Source organism: Plectrocnemia conspersa, unplaced genomic scaffold, assembly GCF_051122295.1.
Source record: "Plectrocnemia conspersa isolate PC_06_02 unplaced genomic scaffold, ASM5112229v1 ptg000009l, whole genome shotgun sequence".
Lineage (NCBI taxonomy): Eukaryota > Metazoa > Arthropoda > Insecta > Trichoptera > Polycentropodidae > Plectrocnemia > Plectrocnemia conspersa.
Genome location: NW_028277173.1, coordinates 1,639,331 through 1,663,971, shown reverse-complemented (window position 1 = coordinate 1,663,971; position 24,641 = coordinate 1,639,331). Strand labels below are relative to the sequence as shown.

Here is a 24,641-nt window from a genome sequence, read left to right as displayed (position 1 = left end):
GAGATACATTTCCTTTCGCTCGCTCGCATTTTAAGTGTCGAGAATGAGTGAGACAAAGTGAGCGTGCGGAACGCATGTAACGGACGCCCGTATTTCTCATTCACTCTCGTCACTTAATACGCGAGCGAGCGAAAAGGAATGTATCTCACCGTACGCGTCTGGTGTATATTTACCATTTTAATTGCCATTAAATCAATCCAATTTTCCCCTTTGGCATTTCGATTTATTTCAATGGGGAACGAATTAAACTCGTAAGTCAAGGCACTACAGTATTATATTTTTACAGATGTTGACCGATTAATTTTCAGAAAAATTAGTTAAATCTTAGTAGTTTTTTAAATGAATATACTAGAAAAACTTTTATTTTAAACGGTAAAGTTATTAATATAATAATAGTGGTATTGTGAATATAAATAATATTTAGCCACAATTTAACATAATACGGTTATATTTCGCGTCATTAAAATTAATTGGTCAACTCTTGATAAATATAATGGGGGGCGAAACAGAGTTTTATTCAATTTGTTTTACATTTTGATCCTCGCATATATCTTGAGAGGCTCAAGATGAATTTTAACAATACACACTTCTCAGCAGGAATCGCAAATAAGTTCATTACCATCTTTAGATGTGAATAATAATAAATAACGATTTATTTTTTAAAATATTTAATTCCATATTATCAAAAATTGTTCCGGAAAAACAAGAATCAAAAGCATATGCTGAGACTTTCAATAAGAACAAGAAAATATTGGCGCGTATTTACCGAATTCACTGAGACAAGAATTTATGAAATGCCTACAACTGATTTATATAAGTCGGTACGTGTGAATCACTATTTACGTCATGAATATGTAGTATATATCCATATAGTAGCGCTTTCCTTATCCTTCCGCGTTTTAGGGTTAAAAAAACGTCGTGTTCGCGCAACTTTGCCCTTTTTCCCAATTCGAACAATGGATGGACGTCCCTCCCGTGGGTAAGGAGATCAATAAATAATCCAAGAGAATGGGAATTTCGGATTTGAACGAAACGGACAGATACCGTTCGCCTTTCCCCAAGGGACATAGGCTCTAAGGGGTGACCCAGCATGCGCGAAACTTCGACTGCATTCGAAAACAATAAAAAAATACATTATTAGATCGACTGAGAAAAGAAAAATATAAGAAAAATAATCTATTTAGTGGAATTTGTAGGGATTAGCTAGTTGTTTCCTTTTACATAAAAATATTTTTAATGAAATATTCGTGTTTTGTGTTTTGATTGAGTAATAAAAATGTCCCAATGATACGTAGCAAGTGGTTCGAATTTGTGTTAAAAATATTGGGCCAAATAAAGTTGCGAAAGATTCGCCAAAAGAGTCACTTTTGACTTGATAATAAATGAGAATTCAACCAAAATCGTATCAAGCGGAGCTACCCCGAATCGTCCGAGAAGTTCCCTAGAAGATCAGAAAAGCAGCTACTTTTTAATTTTACTTTTCGACCATATCCAGCTAAGCAGTCACAAAAATTCTTGGTGACACAACTTTAATATAATAAAAGATATTTATATTATTTACGTATTTGAACTTTAAAGCATATTTTTATACGCTTTGTTAAGGAGTGGTCAGCCATAATGACATAGTGGTCGTAAACAATCGTATTGTTTGTGGCTCGAATTCGTGTGAAAGATTCACCAAAATAGTCATACAACTAATAATATAAATGTTCTTTTCATCGGCATGAAAAATAAACCAGTATGCACATTTAATGCATAACACATTATTGTAGGATTGGAATCCAGGTCTTCCAGGCATTAATCACTGAGTTTATAGTTCTGGCATATTAAACATGTTACTCTTAAAATATTTGCATTGCACAGTCTGGTTAACTTTGGATTTCCCTTATTTCCGCGAGTGTTTATTATTATTATATTCAAATCACTTCCTATAGACATTTTAGTCAAAAATGATTCTCAAGACTATATGAACCAAAATTCTATTGTATTAAATCACTGACGCCACTTAAACTTTATCCAGATTTAGCACTTCGTTTTCAGCTTAAAATAAATGAGAGCTCGGGTAAAATCACACCAAGCGGAGCTACCCCGAATTGTCCGAGTACAGTTACTATTCAATTTATCCGTCTGACAAACTCCAGCTAAGCAGTCACTAAAATTCAGATATGACTTGGAGACTACTGCACAAATTGTATGCCAACATTATAAACAAATAATAATTTGTAAAAATATTTCTTAACAAATTAGCAAACATTAAAAATGAATAAAAAAATGTATAATTTGTGTGAAAATTTTGTTTTTTAAATTTGAAAAATAAACGCGTGTACATCTTTGGAATTTGAAGCACGCTTTGTTAAGGAAAGGGGTGGTCAGCCATAATGACATAGTCGTCATTAAGAGTTGTACTATTTATTATTACGAATCTGTTCTTGCAACGTATCTCAATAAGAACGATATTTTAACGTAAACCATATGTCAATATTACATATTGTTGAAATAGTGCGTTTATAATTCCATTCGTATATTATTGTTATTATTATTAAAACTAACGACTTTTATTCAAAGAATTATGTCAGATTAAAAATATATTACGTAGATTAAATTTAATTGTGTTTAAATCACCAAAAATTAAACTAATATATTTTATGTTTAATTCAAATATAAGAGATTAAATATTTTGGGTGTAATAAAACAAAATATTTTCATTGTAACGAAGACTGATCTCAGTATAACGAAATATTTTGACCAGAATTTAAGACTTGACACAATCTTTTTTTTTTGACTTGGCGTGTGCCAGATGTGTGCACAAAGGACATTATTATAAAACATTTTATTGCGATCATTACAGTATCCTTAAAAATGGACAAATAAGTGAAGTACAAATAATAAAAATCAAATTAGGAATATCATTTATGCTCTTAAATGCCAAAAATTTACCGATGAGTCACTTGTTGTTTATTTTTTAAAATAAGCTAACAAATTAATTTAATTGTTTTTTAAATAATAATTAATTTATCAGTAAACTAAGTATTTTATATATATTTTAGAAAGAGATCCTGACGCGTGAAGAGAAATAAAAGGTGACTCACTAAAAGTCGCTGGCTTTTAAAGGGTTAATATGCAATTTTTATTTTTAAATGCATAATTGTTGGGACAATTCGTAGTCGCTGTGACTAAAAAATTGCTAAATTATTTATAGCACATTTTAAAAATGACGACGTTTCTAATATTAATGATTTTAAATAACCGCTACGCCGCAATACAGTAAAATTAGAAATGAATTAGATAGTAACAAAGAGTATGGTTCCACCCCGGATTGTTGATATTAGTTAATATGTTAAAAACTGAAGCAAACGTTTGACTTATCTTAATTCCACAAGGGTATATACGCCAGAATAATGCCGTATCGAACTACTTACATATAGAAATAACACTTCGCTTCTGACTTGGAATAAACAAGGGTTCAACCGATTTAGCACCAAGCAGATAAAGGCGATCATTAAGCAGCCTTTTTTATTTTGACTGTCCGAAATAATCTAGCTAAAGCAACCAGATCTTTAATACGAATCGGAGTTACGTGACACAGTACTACAATGAGAACATACATGTTATATAATATATATAAATTGAAGATTAATTTAAAATTTGAGATATTTTTTAATATATATGTATTTAAATTTATGGATATATTCAATATTTTATATACATGGTTGATGCGTTTTAATGAATTTGTGCAAAATATAATATTTCATGTGGTTTAGACAGGATTTCGTAATTTAATTGTTGTTTTGTGCTTTGAGCCAATGCAGCAGAGAGTGCTAAAGGTTCCATGGGGAGCAGCCGATATTTGACGGTGAAACGATGGAAATCCAGAATATTGATATGGTAATAGGAGATATTCAAATATCTTTCAATTATTCATGTCTATTGTGTGTTGAATATATTGTGCATGAATGTGTAAGATATCCATTGTAATTTATCAACTTCATAACCTATCGTCAAGTTGCAAAATATTTGAGTTTCTAAAATAAATATATATATATTACACTTGAAATATATTCTTATATAAATTAAAATTTAAAAGTTTAATGCAGCTGTATCTCAAATAAAATTTTGTACCTTGGCGATTATAGCATTATTATTTTAACCCAATTACTCACATTTTTAGATATGGGTAATCATTCGAATCTGGTTCACGCATCTTCGTCAGAAGTAGGCCTTTGTCTTGTGTATCAAAATTTTAATATCACCTGAAGAGAAAATGTCGAATATGATATCGGATGAGCAAAATATACTTCATAAAAAATAAAATTAAAACAATGAAAAATAAAAACAACATATAGGAGTACTGTCGCAATTCAGATTTTCACCCCGTTATTTTTAGGTTATGCGTGTTAATAAAATATCAAATTGGTTCAGTCATTAAATTATGCATCACTGTGGTTGTTGTATTATAATTGACATTTTAGTGAAGGTGAGCGGGTAGGTATGGAGAAAATGGGTACAATCAAATTTTAACTTGGAGACCAAAGCGAGTTGCGTTCTCGACACTGAGGATAAAACCGCAAGATGTCACTCCAGATGTTGACTAATCCTCTTATAAAGTCTCAGCTCAGTTGAGGATGTTTCTCATGAAAAAATAAAATGTTAACTCGACAAGAACTGTATATAAAAATCAATATGATGCAATACAAACAGGTGATCCAAGTGATAAATATATAAAGCAAAAGCAATAAAATAAAACGACAATTTGAAAAAATGACTTTGTGGGTAGCTTAAGGGACCGACGAAACAAGGGTTTTCGCATAAACCTTTATTTTACAAAGAGGGTAGTACATACATACATACATACTCCCATATACTCGCAGAAAATTTGTCCATACTAGGAATAGCAATCCCGAGATACCTGATGCTTTTTCAATTTACGCGCTTTATACTTGGGTCAATGAATTACGCAATATTTCGTCTATGCTTTTAGAATTTATAATGTGCTCTATTTATTAACGAAATATAGCACAGATTTTAAGATAAAGTAAAAATAGAATCAGCGATTCTTAACTTATTTTAAACGCAAAACATTTATACACCTGTAAAATTTAATCGAAGCGTTTGGAGATGCAACTTTATCGAAACATGTAGATTTGAATTGATACAAAAGTATTCAAAGAAGGTTGAAAAAATGTTGAGCTCTCTCTGAAAGGCAAAACTAATCAATAAATGTTCTAAAATGTGATAGCAAAAGTGTCAATATGACGAGATGTTCTCTCAATTTTTTTATAATAGTTGAGGAGTTGTGCATAAGTCAATAAGATTTTCTACTAAGATGGCTTCGAACGATTTTAAAAATGGGTTCAGGGAGTCAAAAAAATATTTAGATGAACGCACCTTTACACGCAATTGTTTTACAATAACGCATATTTGAGTCATCGGCCTGTAAAGTGTTAATTAAAAAAAAACAATGAAGGGTCAACATTATATAATTTCAGAGGATGATTTTTGACTGGTATTGTCATAGCACAGGTCATGGCTATTGTAGATCTATACAGATTGCAAGCACGTAATCAAATGATGCGGATTGTATGAACTGATATTTATGGATATATCTACCGTGTTAGCTAATAATTGAACCTCGTGTTTGTCGCTCCATTTATGGTGCATTATCCGACCCGCCCTTGAGTCGCATCGATCAGGTACGCCCGTGACTCACTAATGAGCCGTCCATTGATCGCAATATGTCATGTCACCTAACGCGATATGCGCTTTTTTAGCCGTTTCCGGAAATCCCGGAAGCGCTTCGTTCGATGGCCGAACACCTCTGCAAATATTTGCTCAATATTGCAACAAAGCGTGACCACTGCCGCCGCTCAAATAAACCTATACAAAAGCAACCCTCTGCGATGGCGAACCGTGTGTGCTTTGTGTAAGACGTATGTTAAGGGAGGCAAACAAGTTTGTTTACCGGTTTGATTATCATGCTACGATTATGAAAGCACAGGATGGAGAGAACGGACGGAGCAAAGACGATGGTATAGATGAGCATGGTAGTATTATTTATAACAAATTTGTGGTTGTGGCAATGTGCTTAGGAATTGCAATACTGATAATACCGGTATTGGAGAGAAAATCGACTTTCGGTACCATCGGTATTACAAAATAAAATACCGGTAGTACAAATTATAAGGATCATAACAATTATTTTATGATTCATATTCCATGGCAGTAGCAATGTATGACTCATAAAATAACAAATAAACGTCATTTCATATTTGACCTACCATATTAAAGGTATAAGACATTTGGCAAAAATACGATGAATTACAAATAATAGATTTTGAAAATACTTAAGGCACAAAATTTAGCAGACCTTGATTTTATTTCAGTTGGTATGCTTAAAAAATTCAGAAACTTATCGTACATCTGCTATTAAATACTTTCGCTGAAATATTAAAAATTACAAAGGCGGCTGCTAAATAAAAGAGAAACAAATCTATGATACAGAATTATTGGCAAATCTCGATTTTATCAGCAGTCATAAATCATACTTTATAATGCTTCAAATCATATCGAAGGATACTTGATTGCTCAACAGCATGGTATTCGCATATCAAGAGCAATAGCAACGAATCTGCGCTATTTTTTCCAATTTTGTGACGAAAAATCTCGAAATATGCAATAAACAATATGTTATCTATGCTAATATTGAAAAGGCTTTTGATACAGTTTGTAAAAAATAGGTTTCTTCATTAAAATGAGACACCATGGGAAACATCTTAAAATCTAAGGTACGCGCCATAAATAAAAAAGGAATGAATATCCATCGCATTGAGAATAGATAACCTATGCATTTAGGTTCATTCTCAAAACGACCGTTTCTTACCTGGCTTAGCAGCCAACGAAAATTTGTTTTAAAAAAAGTCACACCGAAAAAGTGGCATACAATAAAATTTGTTATAGAAGGGGCCATAGATATAAATATTGATACATGGGCAACTAGTTATAATTTCATCTGACAACTGAAATCTATGCTTGACCATCCAAACCAAACTTGGACTTCAACCTAAAGAAAGTCGACGCTTCACCCTTCGCATCCACTGGTCCAACTCGATGTTCAGAATCCAGAGCACACTCACTCACACCAGAAGAGACGGAGACGCACCCATGACTACACAATACAACCGTTGCGTAACAAATTTTGTTTTAACAAAATAAACACCTCCGACTCCAAAGGTCAGGAATTTAGTACATAATTCCAAATTCTTACATTTCTCATATTTTTTTTATTAAGGATTGTATAAAAATAATATAACAATTTAATGTTGAAAATCTATGTGCGTGATCAACCGCTAATAAACTGCAATTTAGGTTAAAAAATATTTTATGATCTATTTTAGAGCAAAATTTCACTTAAATTAAAAAATTTGTAATATTAATATGTTTTAATTTTTGACTATTGTGATGAATTGAAGCAACTTTTAAAATCACAATAGTCTTAATTTAATTTATATAAATTAAGAAACAAAAAAATACGCACGAGGTAGAATATATTGTACAATGCGCATCCTTTCCAAACAAAAAGTAGTTTTGTTTGGCAGTATTTATGGGTGAATAACGTCTTGTGCACTATTATGTGGTTCATGCAACATTTTCAATTTATGAGATCTCTCTTCCATTGTTCGACTTACTCTTACTATTTTTATTTGTTCGAAATGGTCGTTAAAATAACATCTAAATCACTACAGATTTATATATTTTTTTATGTATTGTGTTTTGGCATAAAGCTGTTATACCTTGCACTTACATTTAGTTGTAATCTGAAAGTCGTAAGCCCAATGCATTAAAACGGCGTAAATTTGTATCAAATGGGTAAGTCAATTAGACATAATAAATACTTGCAAGTAAGTATTAACCACCAGATTTAAAATCTGGGAATCGGTGACAAATTTATTGTTATAAATAAATTATTATATGTTATATTTTTTAAAATAAGTACATGTCAATGCATATGGAAGCGGTTTTTAATAATAGCGCAATTTTTATAATCCGCTGCCGGGACTCGAACCCGCAACTTCAGAGTTGTTAATTTGAGACGTTACGGATTGCGCTATCCTTTAATAAATAATTGAGCCAAATATTGGTCTGACTACCATCGCACGCGGTTAAAAATGGAGTTTTTATAGCAAATTAATGTATTTGAGCAAAGCTGGGTATTAAAAGCTGGCCTTTCTGTTCTGAAGTCTGAGAGACTACAACTTGTTATGGTAGAAAGGAAAATTGACAATAACAGTGTATGTACGATTTCAAGTAATTTGAAATATGAATTTTGCCAATGTAATTAAAATACTGGAGTTAATCAGCCGGAAGCTAAAATGCAAATGGGATGAAATAGGGTGGGAACACCTGACTGGTCTTGTTTCCCACTTCCGTCGAAAATTCTCAAGGCAACTTCATTATACTCGCAGCGTCTTAGAGGGCAAATTGCACTAAATGCATTCTTAATTACCCCGTCCTCCATCTGTACAGATTCTCTCCTGTGCTTTGTCGTTTTTTTGAGCTACTTTGATAGTCCATCAAGTCATTTTTTACGACACAGTAAATTTTCGCTTTGCAATTTGAAAGTTATGACGATTTTCCAGGGAAGTTACAATTCTTGAAATAAAGCGAAACTTTAGAGACATTAAACATTTACGAGCAAATTAAAGATTAACCAATCAGATATTATTTATATATATATAATAGATTTAAAAAAAGAGTTTGTAGCCGTTAATGATATTAATCCGATCTCTTGATTGTACTAAAATTAAATTTACCGTTTGTTAATTGCCACTAATACGCTTTAATTACTTTCGACACGGTTTTGTTAAAGGAGGGTGCGTGCAAAAATGCCGTTGAATCGAAATTAAGAAATTAAATTATACCTGTAACGTTGTGAGATTGTTTTAAACTAAATGTTTTGTTGTATGGATTAAGCTTTCTATATTTATGTAGGATGTTATTCAAGAAACATTAACCATTTCTGTTTCTACAATATATGTTTTCATATATGTATGTCTATGATGTAATATGTTAGTCTTAACGAAAGACCGGAAACGTCAAAACTTCCGGACGAGACAAGGCTACAGGATTGCTGCATTAACCTTAATTGTGATATAAATTCAAGCTTACGCAATTAAGCTTTTAAATATGAGTGAGTGCTTTTGAGAAATTGCACATTTTAATTCAAAGCGTGTAGTTTTGATTAAGTTAATTTTTAAAACTGTCAAGATTATTTTACATTAAAACACATTTTTTTGTAGATAATATAATACAATTATTATCTTAACTAGTTTTTACAAGAAATCTGTAAAAACAATATTTACAGAAGAATTATGTGCATTTTTTTTATAAATAATATTAAAATAAATTTTAACAAATATACAGGTAAGCGTATGCTACGTATATTTTCGACATTTAAACAAAACTGCTATTTAAATCAACACATGAGAGAAATCATCATTAAAATAAAATACGATATGAGAACCACCAGAAATAAACAACACCACAGACTTTCGAAAACGTAAAAAATACGTTTACGAAATCCTCCGGGAAGCAAAAAACATAAAACATAAATACTATTATAGTACTAAATATTACTATGATATGAGAAATTGTGTTCATTTAAATGTGTGAATTGTCATAATCAAGACGAAAAAAAATGTTCACAAAAACTGGGACTTTAAATATTTTTTTTCGGACTACTAACAATTCTCCCACATTTATGTAAGTATATCTTAATATTCATACATAATTTATGCAATAAAAATAAATACACACGCATTGTAACACATTAAATTATATTTTTTTTTAGATATAATCGATAAACTAAGAATAGCAATGAACTACCAATAATCATTGATGACAACATTAACAATTTCGTTAGCCGAGGATTTTTGTAATGACTAATAGTATCCAAAATTTTACGTTTTATACTTAAGAAACTCAGTTTTTAATTTACCAAAAATAAATTATAGAAGCAATATTAAAAATAAGTAATTCGAGGTACACAAAATACATTATATTTATAAAGAAACAAATATATTTTTAACGTATAACTTGTATTATGACACATTGTTAAAACTCTTAATTGTTTGACGTAAAACAGTACGTCGTCTTTCGGACAATGGGAAATATTATTAATATATTTTTTATAAAATATTATTTTTATGGAAATATTGCGCATAAATTATGTTTTTTTAAATATAATCGATAAACTAAGTATAGTAATGAACTACCAATAATCATTGATAGCAACATTAACAATTTCGTTTATTTCAATTTTGTAGCTAATAATAGTACCCAAATCCTCATGTTTTCTAATTAAAATAATAATACAAAAATTAGTTTTTAATTAGGCAAAAATAAATTATAGAATCAATATTATATTTATAAAGTAACAAATATTTTTTAACATTTTACTTTAACCAGGCGCGTACCGAGAAACACTTTCCCTTTCGGTCGCTCGCGTAACGAGAGTGAGTGAGAGATAAGGACGTGCGTTACATGCGTTCTACACACCCTTATCTCTCACTCACTCTCGTAACTTAGCACACAAGCGAGCAAACGGGAAGTATCTCACCATACGCATTTTTAAAACTCCTAATTTTTTGACGTAGCACAGCACGTCGTCTTTCAGACAACACGAAATATTAATAATATATTTTTTATAATAATAATATTCATAGAGAAATATTACGCAATGTTATTTTTTTAGATATTGTCGATAAACTAAGTATAGCAATGAACTACCAATAATCATTGATTTTAACAATTTCGCTTATTAAAAACAATTGTTGTAGCGACTCATAGTCATGTTTTTTAATACAAAAATAATAATAAAATACTCAGCTTTGACTAAATTTAACATAAACTGTGGTTCTTAAATCATAATAATCAATATAAAATAGGTTTAATAAAAATTATTCCATAAAAAATAATTATAAACTAAATCTAAAATGTTTTTTAATCACTTAAATACTCTTATGGAATAAACATGATGCTGGTAAAATTAATATGTAATTTACACTAAATTATTTGATGTACACAATTTATATTATATTTATAAAGAAAATCATGTTTTTGACGTTTAACTTTTACGATGTCAAACTTCAAAACGTAAAATGTTCATCAAACAACATACGCAAGAGCTTCAAAACAATCTTGTACGTAGATTACGTTGTCAAAAATGTACCTGTCACATAAACACGTATATGGGCAATATAGACAACGATAAGTTTTTGATTAATCCACCCATCCAATCCACCGACGATGAATGACAAATCGATTGGAACTTTTGACAGGCGTGTATGTGTATTTTATTTCTCGATATTCATTATAAGATTATGACCAGTTATTTTACCTTCTATACTCATATATATTACACACACATAAAATCATGAAAATATACTTACATAACATTATTTTAATATATCAGTCGCTTTATATTTACGAATAATATATGTGATATATATAAAAACGACATTACATACTACATACATTCATGTGTGGGTACTCAATCAAGATAAAGACGCACAAACATGCATTCAAGATAGATTGGAATGTCACTCTAGAAGTGTGACGTATTTGTCACCCTTCAAATCCATCCATTCTTATTGTATTGTATAATAAATACACATTACCTGAACATTTTTATATATTTATAACCATGCATCAAACAGTGAATGTTTATTTTTCAATTAACCTACACACCCATGTTGCTCAAGAGACACGTCTAACTACAGAAAATGTGATTGTGTGTATACACGCATATAGATCGTGTGTGTGTACATGTGTGGTATGTATGTATAATATATAATATATAATAATATATATGTATATATATATATAGAGAGGGTATGAAGATATCATGCTCATACATAATAAACGAAACGATGTCATAAGTCGGAATACTAACGAGCAGGCATTAAGGGTATATAATAGTATACACACACATATATATATATAGATAAAAAGTAGTCGTTGTTTGAACTCACTATCATCATCATGGTTAGTAACGTTAAGGCATAGGGCAGTGTGGGGTTAAAAGGCCAACCGCTTCAGCCCTTAACTATAGTGAGGTCGACGACGAAAAGTCCTCATAAGAGTCTGGAAAATGCAAATGCTTCGTTACATCATGACAGCGTGTATTGTTTGGAGCTTCAAAGTATCGACGATTCAGCTGAAATGAGCCACGTGATAGTGAATTGATTTTATTACACTATAAGTCGCAAGCTTTCATGTTTTATTGTTATAATATATTAACATTAATTAATTAAACTGAATAAACATATATATGTATATTTAAAAATGTATACTCTAAAATAAATAAAACTTATTTTCTAAGTGTATTTTTTATTTTAAAATATTTGTTGAGGGTCTTTGTTTAAAGATTTTTATTACAAAGGGTGGATGCTTATATTCTTTTAATTCGGCTAAGTTCAAGGCTTATCTGCCAAGGCTTATCTGAGATTAAGTTTAAACGTTTTATTTGTCTAAAAGCATAATACGTACAAATTCTTATTAAAGAAATCTTGGCTCTACAATATATACTATTTTTTTATAATTTTTCTCTAAATAATTTAAATTAGATATATACAAGTACTTTAAATTAAAAATAACTATTCATAGAAACTATATTTTATTTTCACTCTTTAAAATAGCACATTTTATTATTTATTGTTTAGATTTGAAAGTGCAATAATTTTATTACGATATTATCTTTACTATTAATTCAATTTGATGATTTTTTATGAGTTAATTTAATATAAATTAAATTTTCAAAATTATCGATCTATAACCGATAATTTTGAAAAATTAGGTTGTAGTTGCTCCGATTGCACCTAAAAAGCATCACAGTGGCGGCTAATATGTGTCACACAAGAAAAATAACAGAATTTCAATGAAAGATGATGCAATACTGATAAATCATTCGATTTAAAATCTTGGAAGCGGGAAGATGTTGTCTGTATGAGTTTTATGTAAATCTTTCATTCTAACATGACACTTTAATCAACAACTATTTAATGCTTCTCGGGCGAATTTTTTCAAGTTTTGTTAAAAAAATTGTATTAATAATAATTCAATAATTTTATTATAAAAAAAATGTTGAGAGCCACTGTCGAAGAAATGACAGTTAAATTGCGTAAAATAATTCTAACGATATTATTTTTCAAAACGAGTTGACACGCATATGTTTGCACTCGCGCAAAATAGTACTCTTTTCTGCGCTCATATGTGAGCGCTCGCCCAGGAAACGATAAAGTGAGACTTGGGTCAAAGTTTATAAACCAGTGACAAGAAAAATAACTGAATTGTAGCAGCTCCTATTTACGTGTCATAGTGATAATACTAAAATTAAATTTTTATATTACCTATATGGCGGCTAATGTGTGTCACACCGAAAAAATAACAAATGAGAGGTGACGCACTATTGAGACATTCAATTGTAAATATTCGAAGGGAAAATATGTTTTTTATTTGTATAAAATTTATTGTAAATCTCCCGTTGTATCATGACTTAATCATTACAATTACTAAGTAAGATAAACTAAATTTTAGTACCTCTGATTGCAGTTAATAATGCGTCACAGTGATTATACTAAAGCTAATTAATACTTATTAAATTACGTATGTGGCGGCTGTTGTGTGTCACATAGTAAAAATAATGGAATTTCCACGAGAAATGATATATTATAACATAACAGGCAGTAACCTTAAGCATTACAACAGAGTAAAACCAATCAATAACTAAATATTAAGTGAGACTGAAATCAAAGTTTGTAAATCAATGACAATAAATTAAATTGTAGTAGTTCCGATTGCAATTATTAACGCGTCTGAAACTCAATTATAAATTTTATATTACCTATGTGGCGGCTGATGTGTGTCACACAGTTTAAAAATAACGAAATATCAATGAGTAATGATTTAATATTGGGACTTGAGTGGAAATTTTAGTAGCGTTTTTTGAATGAGATTTATTGTAAATCATGTATTTTTGAGGCAAACACAATCAATAACTACAAAGTCTATTTTATAAATAATAAACTATTATTACAGCTAAAAATAAATGTATGTCACTATGCACGTTTTTATTTAAATTAATCATCACAATATTTATCATTGATATTAATAAATATTAGAAAAAACTAGTCTGTCATAATCGATTCAAATTATAATTATGTAATAATTACTAATTCCAATCTCAATAAATATTTATAGATATAATGTTTTCAGACGCTCAAGATGTTTAGATAAAGAGCGCGATTAACCACTACCTCGAGTTTCATTATTTATTTTCCGATACTGGACACTATCAATAGTTTTAGTCCGGTTTACATATTCTCAGCTATCACTCGCAACAGCCCAGGTAGGTAGTCAGGCTCATACTGAAGCACAAAACGATTTAGTTAGATTTAGATTTTGAAACAAATAAGAACAGACTATTTAAATTACTGACGTCATCGAGAATGAACAATACCCTTCCTCATACCGAAGCCACCAGAGACTGCGCTACGGATTCATGGCCACTAGAGAGCCTGCGCCATTTTAGCGCCGCAAAATATATGCGCATTTCAGATACTGCACTATTCATTTTTAAAATGAAATATTTTTTAATTGCGTATTAACCAAATTAAAAATCGTTTTTCGAGTAATACTATTTAAAAGATCGTTTTTTTTATTTTTGCGTAAAAATATGTTATATTCTGTTTTTATAGTCACTTAATTTCATGTCTGAAATGCAACAAAATTACTGACCCAATAAATATTGGTAAAAAAATTGGTTATAAAATCAGATTAATAAAAGGTGTTCTTTGATTTATGTCAGACCTTGGGGGTAGCTGTATTTAAATAATGTTTATTTGTTATGTGAAAATTTCTAAATGCTGTAACATACCCTCAACAAAAAGCTTCATTAAAGAAAGTTTATTATATGGAGAGGGAAGGTAAACTTGCCAGAATCTATGAACAGCTTTATAATGAAGATTAATTAATGGGCTCATTATTTGGCTATTTACATGGGAAAATCAATATACTAGGATAGTTATTTATATAAGTATCTTATTTACTTCTCTGGCTATTAGTCACGGGGCTTAAAATATTACAATATTTGATAGTTATGATTCACGATTGCTCTCGTGTATAAGTTATAACAGTAAAGATACATACGTCTTTGAAAATGCGGTCGTCGTAGAGCGGGTCGCCCTGATTAAATATACCGAGTCGTAAAAAAATCACTTAGGGGTTCGCAAACGAGACGTTTCAATCCGTTTAATAGTTCAATTTGGCTCGGAATGGGTGGGTGGTGGGATGGGGCGAGATTTATGCCGACTTTGTTTTCGGTCGAAATAGAGAAAGAGAGAGAGAGAGCGTCGGCAGAAATAGCGCGGAAAAATTTAACGAAGATGCCACCGAAAATATGGTTCGTCTCGCGGGGGATGATGAAAAGGGGCGCTCTATTAAATCCGACAGACGCTCTATTGATTCGTGAATAAAGTATGATTTGCGAGAAATTCATGAGATCATTTTAAATACTGCATTGTGTGAATAGTTTTTAGCGTTGATGAATTTGTAACATACATTAAAAATAATAATCTTTTGACATCATTAAAATGCTTTTAATAAAAATTGTAAAAATTAAATCATAAGCTTTATTTTAGTCAATTGTGTGCAGCACTTAGTGGAATCAATAGTTTGGTATGGTGGCAGCAGCATGGAGTACACGATCAACATGACTATGTAAAATAACAGAATTTGTTCTATTGATTGAACATAATTATTTGAGAAATATAAAGCAACATCAAATTATGCTTAAGATTTGAGATTATTGCTAAGTATAGTTCAGCAAAGCGATAATTATGGTATCACGATCTTTAAAATAGGCAATGTAACGAAGAAAAATAATATATTAAAATACAGATTTTGTGTATGAATGTCTTTTAATAAGCGCTAATAGTTGTCAAAAACGACCGCTTTTAAATAATGGTGGATTTATACAAGAGATAATAATATAATTTTAAACCTAGCGTTGATACATAAAGTACTTGAGATAAGTGATAATTTATGGAGGCAATATCCGTCGAATGCCGAAGACTTTATATTATGCATCGTATATTTTCTTCAGTGATTTTATACATACAGGTATAAAAATTCATCACGTTATTTATGACACACCCTTAATTCTAAAATCAGAGCAGTCCAGCTTCTTTCAAGTATTTATATAATATAATGGTGAAAAAAATGTTGATATCATAAATTTAAGTTAGAATAACACAATAAAAATTATATTTAAGTGACTTGTTTTTCTGTATTTCTTTTTGAATGTCTTAAGAATAGACAAGTATTTATTTATTGCAGAAACATATATTAAGATCCATTTATAAATGAAAAATAACTTTATTTTATAATGTGTGTGCTATTTGATATATGCTCTTATTTTATCTTTCAATGTTTTTAAATATAATTTTTAGACTATTTTGTAGTTTCATCGCAAAAAAATTCTAGTAATTTTAGTGATTTTGAAAAAAACTATTGAATTAATTAATATAAATTTAGATATTAGTAAGCCCTTCCGGGCAACGATATTCGGTGCTTCACAGCTGCATACAGAGTAGGTAGTGATAAGCGGGGTATCAAAAAGGTAAAATAAATTATGATTAAAATTCAAGATTCAAAATCTATATTAATTATAAATTTGAGCTCTGGGATAGTATATAATAGTTGACAAAAATTAGCCGGAACTAAACCGGGTACCCGATTCCTTTATAAAAAAATACCCGAAAACCGGGTGTTTCGAATACATTTTTATTGATGTTATGTTCAGCTTTGATACTGCTGAAATTAAATTAGTATATTTCCTATCTTAAAGTCACATAAATACTTCGAGTCTGAATTTTTTCACATGAAAGAATTTTCCATTATCAAAGAAGAGTTTTTAAAATTAAAGCGAGTCGTCGCCGCTGCAAGCGTCGCGATGGAACACAATGCATTTCAGCGAAGGGGTTAAAATTGTAAGGGGATGAGTGAAATTCCACACGGGCCGCACGTACTAAACGAATCGAACGGATAAACAAAATAACGAATTTAGCACCGTTACCCTTAACGACTGAGGGTACAAAAGGGTGCCAATCAGACTCGTTACTGCTACGATTTGATAACGTTAACCTTTTATGTGTGATGACAGATATATTAGTTAATTATTAATTATTTAATATTATTTTGAAATGTATATATATAAGAAGAGACCTTTACCCGAGAAGATTTATTATCCTATTCAGCTGGCTTAGGGATAAAGATATAAAAATAAACTCTATTCAACTCAACCCGCGATACTTCTGCATAAGTATCCCATTACTATCCAAACTCACCATAAAATCCTGTTGATTTTTATAAAAGTATATGATACAAATAAGTAAAAAATATAAGTATACTAATAAAGCTAACGTATTTGTTTTCGTTTATGTGCTTCACGAGACATATTACACTCGAACGACAGCAATTTAATTAATGTTGTTTACGAACAAACACGGAATAATTTTACCATTTTATATATACAACTATACATCTAATTTGCACTTATATTTTTATATAAAATAAAATGTAAAACACTGAGGCTGGATAATTTATATGTGTGCCATATTCGCTCGAATCGTTTTCTGAAATGCATTTGCATTTTGAGTGAATTATTTGAGCGTCGGTATTTCACCTGCTATACAAATTCCATTTGAATGCACTAAACTTAGAGTGTGTGGATATACATACATACATACATAATACATCAGGGAAATATTAGAGTAAAATGAGTACTTATCAAACAAATATAATTAATTACGAAGCAACGTCTTAAATATGCATTCAATTTTCGTCCTATTTAGAATGCTAAATATTATTTTAAAAGGCACACAACTTAATTATTAATATTTTTTATAGGAAACAGGGAGTAGAAAGTATGGGTTTTTGAAAAAAATACGTCGATAAAACTCACCGTTGTCGTTTGATTGACCCTGGGTGTCTTGCATGTGAGTTACGACACGAGTTGGCACTCCATCACCGCACTGAGGTATTGAACTGAAAAGAAATATGATTTATGTATCATATATAAATTCCAAGTATATGGATGCTTATTTACTACATCTGTAAATATTTTATACATAAATAAAAAAGACATATAGCTAAAACTAATAATTTAAATAAACAATTTAAAATATTTAATAACTAGTATTTTCCTAGTATAAAAAATAAAATAGTGTTAATATACATAAGTATTTTACATTAATAATAATATTATTTTAAAAAATTGGAATATTTAAAATCCATTTTATTCAGAAAGTATAGTGGGCGTGAATAAGTTGACAAGTCTAAGATATATTTTTTTTCAGGAAACGATTTAATTTTTTTAATAGTTTATTAAAAGATTATTAAGAGTTTATAAATTATCATAAATTTAAAAATATACTTAAAGCAATTATTTACTGTCATTATTTTTCTTCAATTACAATATAAACTGTAATTAATTACTTTATTTTTAACAAAAAAACATATAATTTCTGTAAATGTTTTCTCTGAGGCATTCATATTTTGCACTACTAAAGTTTTTTACTGACGTATTCGAGATGTTTATTTCTGTTTTTAAGACAAAGCTAATTGTAATGTATTTTTTGTGCAACAATTGAGATCGTCACGTACAGTTTTTATAAAGGGATGCGAAGAGAGAAGCGGCGGCTTCTGAGATATCGGGGGACAATCAATACTATCGTGACGTGACCGTTTATTTTTTTAATTTTATTTTTTACATACCTTAATGTAACGCGTTTCCTAATTCTATTGCCTAGATCCGAGTAGCCCCGGTGCATGGGCCTCCGTGACGGCGGTGCGCCCACTCCCGCCTGCGTTCCCGGGGGACTAGTCGCCTCGCTCTGACCGCTCGTTTGGTTGGTGCTGTTCTGACCCACTTGGTTCTGATCTTGGTAGGTGCGCCCCACGGGTGAACTCGGCTCCGAGTACTGCTTGTCGACGAGGATGGGTCTCGGCCGGATCGCCGGGGGCGCAGGTGGGCCGCCGCCACCGTAGGACGCGCCCGGGGGCGGCGGCTCGATCGCCAGCACCGGGAAGCGCTTGCGGTCCTCTAGGTACAGCTCAAGCAGTTGGTCTAGTTTAGTTTCTATGTCGTCTACCTGTAGATTATATAAGTGCATAAACTTTTAACTGGTATTCTATAACCTGATAATGTTAAAAAAGTGTTCCAAGCCTTCCATAATTTTTGAAATTGATACACATACGAGGCCAAAAAATTTCTTTTTAATTCGATTATTATTACTAAAATATTTTTTTATTGTTAAGCTTAATAAAATTAGTTTTACCAAAACCAATCGGGTAATTTACTATAAACTGTTTTTTTCTGCATATTTTATTTTTATTTTAATCCAAATTAAAAAAATATGTTTTAAATATTTTTTTTAAATTTTTGCTTTATTTGAAGTAATAATGATCAATAAAATATAAAAAGATATTTATTTTTATAGGAACATTATTACAATATTACAGATTTCAAAATTAATAATAATAAATCCCTAAGATTATATAATGTTAATATTGTTTAAATAATAAAATATATCATGGCTTTTGAATTTGTCGCAATCCAAGTTAGTGTAATGAGCATGATTTCAAAAAAATTGGAAGGCTTGGAACATTTTGATTTAATCATATGCGTATTTATAAAGCATGAAAATAAAATTAAAATGCAGTATTAATATAGAACATTATAAGTAATAATTTCTAGATAAATATTTATTTATATGATTTTAAATAATAAAATTAAAAATCAAATAAATTATTTTTTTATACGAATATATATTTGTTATTATTCATAGAGTTTAAAGCAAAAATTTATAGTCATAATACTGATAAACTAAATAAACAGATTGACTTTTTAAGACAAGAAGAAACTATTTAAATAAATAAAGCGAATTAAACTTTCAGTTAATAGTATGAATTGATAGTTTTATAAAATAATACTAATTTACTCAATAATAAATATAAAATATGTTTACCTGTCTTTCTACTTTAACCACTCTACTAGCCAAGCTAATTTTTGATGCATAAACATCTTTAGCCTTAGAACCTTGCTTGCCAAGGATTTGATCTAACCTAAAATAATTAAAAAAAAAAACATTTTTATAAGAAAATTAATACAATTTAAAGTTAATACTATTATGTATGTGAATACATACAAATATTATAGATACATAAACGATACATTACCTGTGAAACTGTAAAAATATATAATTTAAAAAATGCATATGCGATATTGGTTAAAAGTGGTATAATAGCGAAAATAAAAATATCAAAAAATTTTTTTAAACTATTTATAAAAGCTAAACTTTCGAAAATTTTCTGATATTTCATAAATAGCAAGCGCGTTTTTATACACTGGTTATAACCCTTATTTTTAAAACAATCTTATGTTTAGCCAGGAAATAAGCAATAGTGCATATAATATTCCACCATCGCCCGAAGCAGAATCTATGGTTAGATTATTAGTAAAAGTATAGGTATAATAAATAGAACGTGCGTTCAATGCTTGTGATATTCACAAAAGTCACTAAGAAGCAATCTATGTTTATGCTAGATGTTTTGCGTGTGTTGATTTTTAAAAGGAATAAATTTATTATTAGACAGTACATAAAAATGGTTAGTATACATATAACATACTAGATATTCATGGTGATTGTTAACGTGTATAGGTGGCTTAAGCTGGCGTCATTAGCGCGAATGGATGTAATATAAATACTAAAGCGTAAATGCGAAAAGCTCGGAGCTTTTCCCCTGCGCTTATATAGATACATGTTTTATTTTAAATTTCTATTATAATAATATACTCTAAAGTGACCTACGCGATAAGATAACAAATTTCGATTAAGATAAGAACCTTGTTATACAATTCATAGTGAATCTATTATATAATGAAGCGTTTACGTTTATTAAATAATATAAACTAAATACATATACATTATATAATTACCATCATTATTCAAAATAATGTTTTACAAAAGCCATTAGCTAAACTTAAGACTATTTTTATACATTTTTACAATTACTTTTATTTTATAATAATTTATTTGGTCGGTCTATATCTACGCAAATACGCATCCCTGTGTTTGGAATAATATTACTCAACATTATTAACTTGCAAAACGTTCGTTATGAATATTTAATTTGTGCTGAATCCTTGGCTAAGTGTGAACGCGCTCTTACTTTGGCGAAAAACAATTAATGTATGGCAATTAATTAAGTTCGCAGAATAAGATATTAATTGAATTCGTTAGCAATTTATGATGTTGAAATTGTTAACTCGTGCCTCTTAAAGTCTTATAGTATATTACAATATACGGTTATTTTGTATAATTGTATACTCGTTTATATTTTTCATTCTCACTAAAAATTCTTCTATTATACTAAAATTGCTTCATCAAAGTTTACCAATCGAATCGTTTCGATTAAATTTACAACCAAACTTTCCATTATCACGCGTCCATATCTCAAAAACATAGCGATCCAATTGTTTTATTTCAATGTGAATCAAACTATTATTTTAATTATAATTATTATATTTTAAATTAAGGATCCAGCACATATCCTACGAGGAGAGGTTCAAAATTAATTGTAATTAAGATTCATATTATTTTAATATATTAATTTTTTTTTTTAATCCTATATTTATTTTATATTTGAATATAAGATTTATTTATTTAAAATAAATTATGGCAATAAAAATTACAATTACAATAAAAAAATATTATAGAAAGAAGAAAAAATATTTGGATATTAAAATTAAATGATATAAATCGGATCATAAATAGATTAAGGTACTATGCCACGTAGTAAGGAGCCGGATTTCGGACGTCCTGGCTCTAACGATTGTCAAAAGAGGACGCGATCGTAATTCGCAAAATTCCGCGATAATACTCCAAAAAGAAAGGCGCTGAAATATCCTCGTCAAGAACCTTTTCTGAATTAAAATTCGATTATTTGGTTATTATGGGATTAAAATTATAGATCCTGATTAAAGAATACTGCAAATTAAAGTGAAAATGAAATGCGTTTATCATAACTAAGCAAAAAAAAAAAAAAACTTGAAACGTGGTCGTAAATGCTTCGCAAAAAACATATACTTTTAGGGTGGCATTGAGAAAAAAAATATACAAAAAGAGTAACTTGTTTTTTTTTAAGAGCTTTTAAATAAAACCGTCTCCAAAAATGCCTTTGATGCTGAGCGTAAAATATATGATCAATGATTTTGTAAAAAATACATAATTTTCCAATAAAAGAGCAGCATTGGAAAATATAATAAATATGTCACAAATATTCGTGACTCAAATAGCGTGTTATTGATAAAGGAAATTTTATTTATTTTTTAGAATTAGAATAGAAAATTCGTATTTGTTTCTCACAATGGTAATTTTTATAAAATAAAAAAGATATTTTTTATTTAAAAGAAAAGGGCAAAATCAAGAAATATGTAAGTAAAGCAAAAATATAAAAAAGCTGATTTAATATATATTTTAAAAAAGGAATTTTTAACAATTCTCATTTTAGACAACATTCTCTGAAAGATACAGTAAAAAAGTTCTGTATTTATATGAACACACTGCATTTGTAAAACTTTTTTGTAGTTTAAAACATAGCATAAAATGCCTGTTTTACTAAATATGAAATTCTAAATCAACGTTTTGTTAAATGTATAAAATATTTATTAAATAACCGAAATTTTTCAAAATAATCCTTTGGATATTTTGAAAAATAAATTTTTAAACGAAAATATATATAAAGGGTTAATGAATATAATAACTGCATTTTTAAATACTTTTAAACTAACAATGGTACTATTATGTGGCCATTTGAAAAAAATGCTTTTCTGTATAAAATAAAGTTAAGAATTTTTTTTTTTTTCCTAAAATTATTTAATTAATTATTTGACCCCTTAAGTCATTTTTGACAAAGAAAGAATATTTGACTATAAGAAAGCAATATTTTTAATTGAAAAAAAGTCTTTTAGTCACTGCTAATTTACTTTCTGATAATTGAACATAAATTTTGCAGCTCGAAAAGAGCAAATTAAAAAAATAATAAAAATATTTATTACAGATAAAAATAACAATTGGTTAAATTAAATTTTATAATGCTACATATTTTAACAGTTTTCAGATCCAAACTCATTGCAAAAGGACAATTAGGACACCTAATATAATTTGTATTGGAAAATCACGTCATTTGATGAGTCAAAAGAATCCTCCCAGATTTTTCTCTTAAGGGCGGAATGTAATGGTGAAAGCTATTGAGGCCGGTAGACCAACCGTTCAGGTTTCAGACACATATGCGTCACTTCTTCAGACATTTTTTTACGGGCACTAATAGACTATTTATTTAGGAGAAAAAAATCAAGAAATAAACATTTAAAGGACAAGAAAATAAACATAAAATTTTCGCAGTAAAAAAAAATACGCCAATGAGAAATTTGTAGGAAATAGGCAATCCAAGATAAAATATATAAAAGAAAAATAAAATAAAAAATTGATCAAATACTGTTTTAGAATCATATAAAACAATATAAAAACTCTTCAGTTATTGTAACACATACATTTCTCGATTATTTTAGTTTAGAAAATACACTCTTAAAGCTATTTCGTATACAGATATTTCACTGAATATAAAAATATATAGAATCGGCAGTAGTAACCTAAAAAGGGATGTTAAAAGTTGGTCGAAAAGTATTTTTAATACTTTGTTGTAAAAAAAAATTATTTAAGAAAAAAATAATTAATTAAACACAAAAACAGTATTAAAATCTGTCATTACTAAAAGATGTTTCAGTACTTATTTACTTAAAATTAAATGGTCGAACAATTAGTAAGAAACTATTAAAATAAATCCAGAAAAAGTTTTGTTTCAGATGCGTTTAAGATTAAAAGAAGAAAAGCAAAAAAATGTAAATTATTGAAGCAATGATGAAAAATTGCAAAAATTATGATTTTTGACTATTTTTAACCTATTAAATAAAAAATCAAAAACATTACGAGCAGATTTCACTGCACGTTAGAATTGGCTGTGGTAACCAAATGCAGTATTTAAAGCTAGTTAAAACTTATTTAACTTATAAAAAAATATCTAGACAATTGTAAAAATTAAAATAAAATGTATTATTGTTTAGATTTTACAGTAATTAATCATGATAATAAAATTTAAATCTGTCGCCACTGAAAGATATTTCGGCACGTAATAAACTGTTCATTCAGTCAAGAGGTTAACAGACGTAAAAGATAAGACAATTAACATTTACTAATTGCAATCCAAAAAAATAAATATCTATATAAATTAATAATACTCTTAAGCTATTACTACAAACAAAAGTAGATAATTTGACCTAGTGCAAATTAAAGCTAAGCACACTTTATCGACGCCACAAATAACTTTTTAGTTAAAATTTTTAACTAAGGAATAAATGTCAAGAATAATTTTATTAAAGAATATTATTTCTAAGAATTTTACAACACAAACTATACACTTAAATACATTTTTAAACGTTTTTCAATTTTCTACACTAAACTTTCAAA

The 24,641-nt window shown here is 29.2% G+C and overlaps 1 protein-coding gene across 19 annotated transcripts in view; it reads right to left on the bottom strand.

Moving 5' to 3' along the window:
• Positions 1-24,641, bottom strand: part of LOC148231492 (potassium voltage-gated channel subfamily KQT member 1-like) — a 337,496-nt gene that overhangs the window by 8,321 nt on the left and 304,534 nt on the right. For 16 of the 19 annotated variants that reach the window (XR_015810812.1, XR_015810813.1, XM_088193257.1 and 13 more), the window contains 3 exons: positions 20,082-20,178; positions 18,829-19,205; positions 18,017-18,099 (listed from right to left, as the gene is read on the bottom strand). Coding sequence is in view for 17 of the 19 variants with exons in the window: in XM_088193257.1 (XP_088049383.1) it covers positions 18,017-18,099; positions 18,829-19,205; positions 20,082-20,178 (557 nt within the window). In the remaining 2 variants the exon portion in view is untranslated. Of the gene's footprint in view, positions 1-4,160; positions 4,251-18,016; positions 18,100-18,828; positions 19,206-20,081; positions 20,179-24,641 lie in introns of those variants that run through there. The other 3 variants (XM_088193268.1, XM_088193275.1, XM_088193271.1) reach the window with 2 other exon arrangements.